At 65.8% G+C, this 1,774-nt stretch overlaps 1 protein-coding gene across 1 annotated transcript in view; it reads left to right on the top strand.

Moving 5' to 3' along the window:
* The first annotated feature begins 869 nt into the window (after positions 1 to 869).
* SRPX2 (sushi-repeat containing protein, X-linked 2) overlaps positions 870 to 1,774 on the top strand; it is a 4,746-nt gene continuing 3,841 nt past the window's right edge. The window contains exons 1-3 of the mRNA XM_009881780.1: positions 870 to 882; positions 1,493 to 1,579; positions 1,674 to 1,769. Coding sequence (XP_009880082.1) covers positions 870 to 882; positions 1,493 to 1,579; positions 1,674 to 1,769 — 196 coding nt within the window. The remainder of the gene's footprint in view (positions 883 to 1,492; positions 1,580 to 1,673; positions 1,770 to 1,774) is intronic.

The following is a 1,774-nucleotide window of genomic DNA, read 5'->3' on the forward strand; positions in this document are numbered from 1 at the left end:
GGGGTGCTGGGAGGCATCCAGAGAGGAGAAGAAAACCAGTCTCTGCATCACGCCCCTGCCTGCGGGAGCGCAGCTTTTCCGCTGACTCCTCGCTCCCGTGGGGGTCATCGGCCGGCAGATGTTTGCCTGGATGGAGTGCTCGGATCCAACCCCCCGCTGCAGCCAGGCAGCCGGGTCAAGGATCAAAAGCCTGTTTGGGTGGGTGGGGGTGTTCTCCCTTCCCCGCTCCCATCCCCAGCCCCTTGCCACACTGCCGGCTGGGGATGCTCCTGCCCTGTGCAGCCGGGGCTGCGAGCTGGCTCCAGGTGAGAAGGAAAAGGCAGCGTCTGCATGAAAAGGGAACATTGCAATTAAATGGCACATCTGCCTGCGGGGACGCAGCGCAGCACATCCCCGGGGCCCCGGTGAGGGGCTCAGAAAGCCCCCCGGGAAGCAGCCCTGCTCACCGGGTTACCGACACATCCCCATCGCCGGCCCCATGGATGCCAGCCCTGCGCTCGCCCCGGGCCCCTCCGCTCCCCAAGGCAGCCGTGGCAGCGTGGGAAGGGCGTCAGGATAAAAGGCTTTGTGAAAACCGAGTGGGCGCCTTAACGAAGCTTGTGGGAAGCGGTGGGGAGTTGCTCTTGTAGTAAAGTTCATGTCGGAAAGATTTGTAATGGAGTTTCCTCCCTGTTACGGAGGGGCTGCTGCTTGGATCAGTCTTGGGGTATATCCTCTTCCCAAAACCCAGAGCAGGGGGAAGGGGAGATGGGTCCAGCCACAGTGGGGCTGATGCTTCATCCGGGGTCCCTTCCCAGGCTAAACATCCCCCCCATGCCGGAGCAGGGACTGCGGTGGGGTGGGCTGGCGGGGAGGAGGGGGCAGCGGAAATGTGGCGGAAACGTGAGCTCAGTGTTTGGGAATGCCGCGGCCGGCCGAGGCGCCGGGGCCAAGGGGAAGGACGCCAGCCCTCTCCCTCTGCAAGCACCATCCCTCCGGCAGCTTCGTCCTTCCCCGGTGCCCAGGCCAGGGGCTGCATCCCCGCCAGCCCCCCGACCAGGCGACGCGTCTCTCCTCCCTTGCCTTGGCCAGGCACTCCGCTGGGACGTGCAGGAGAGGGCAGCTTGCTGCCTTCCCTTGGGATGCTCGATGTGCCACGGGAGCGGGTGGAAGGAGGGCTTCCCGGCAGCGCGGAGCCGGGGGTCGGTGCCAGCCCATGCCGCGCCAGCACCCGTTTCCTGCCGTAACCGCGGCTGCTCCTGCCGCTGTTTAGTCTGCGGGCTGGTGCCAGCGCACACCACGTCGCGTGGGGACCGGGCTCGCTGTCTGCCTGGCTTAACCCTTGATGGCAGCCCCAAGGGTGACAGGACAGGGTCTGCCCGGGGATGGGATCGTTTGCTGGGAGTTGTGGGATGTTTCGGGGCTGGAGGGCGCTGGTGGAGGCATCATCGCTTGGGTGCTGCTGCGGATGCAAACCATCACACAGCCCCCTCATCTCTTTCCTCCTCCCCAGGGTCCGGCTACTACACGGCCGAGAGCCACACCAATGAAGTGTACGTGGAAGAAGCCCCCCCCGAGCCTGCCCTGGACTACCGACGAGGTAACGGCACCCCAAGCCCAGCCCTTGGGTCCTCGTGGGAAAACCGAGCCACAGCAGGGCCAGGTTCCTCCCTCACCTCCCTCCTCTCCCCCAGTTCCCCAGTGGTGTGCCACGCTCAACATCCACCGCGGAGAGGCCACTTGCTACTCGCCCCGGGGCAGCTCCTACCGCAGCAGCCTGGGGACGCGCTGCGAG

This window comes from Charadrius vociferus, unplaced genomic scaffold (assembly GCF_000708025.1).
Source record: "Charadrius vociferus isolate BGI_N301 unplaced genomic scaffold, ASM70802v2 scaffold472, whole genome shotgun sequence".
Taxonomy (NCBI): Eukaryota; Metazoa; Chordata; class Aves; order Charadriiformes; family Charadriidae; genus Charadrius; species Charadrius vociferus.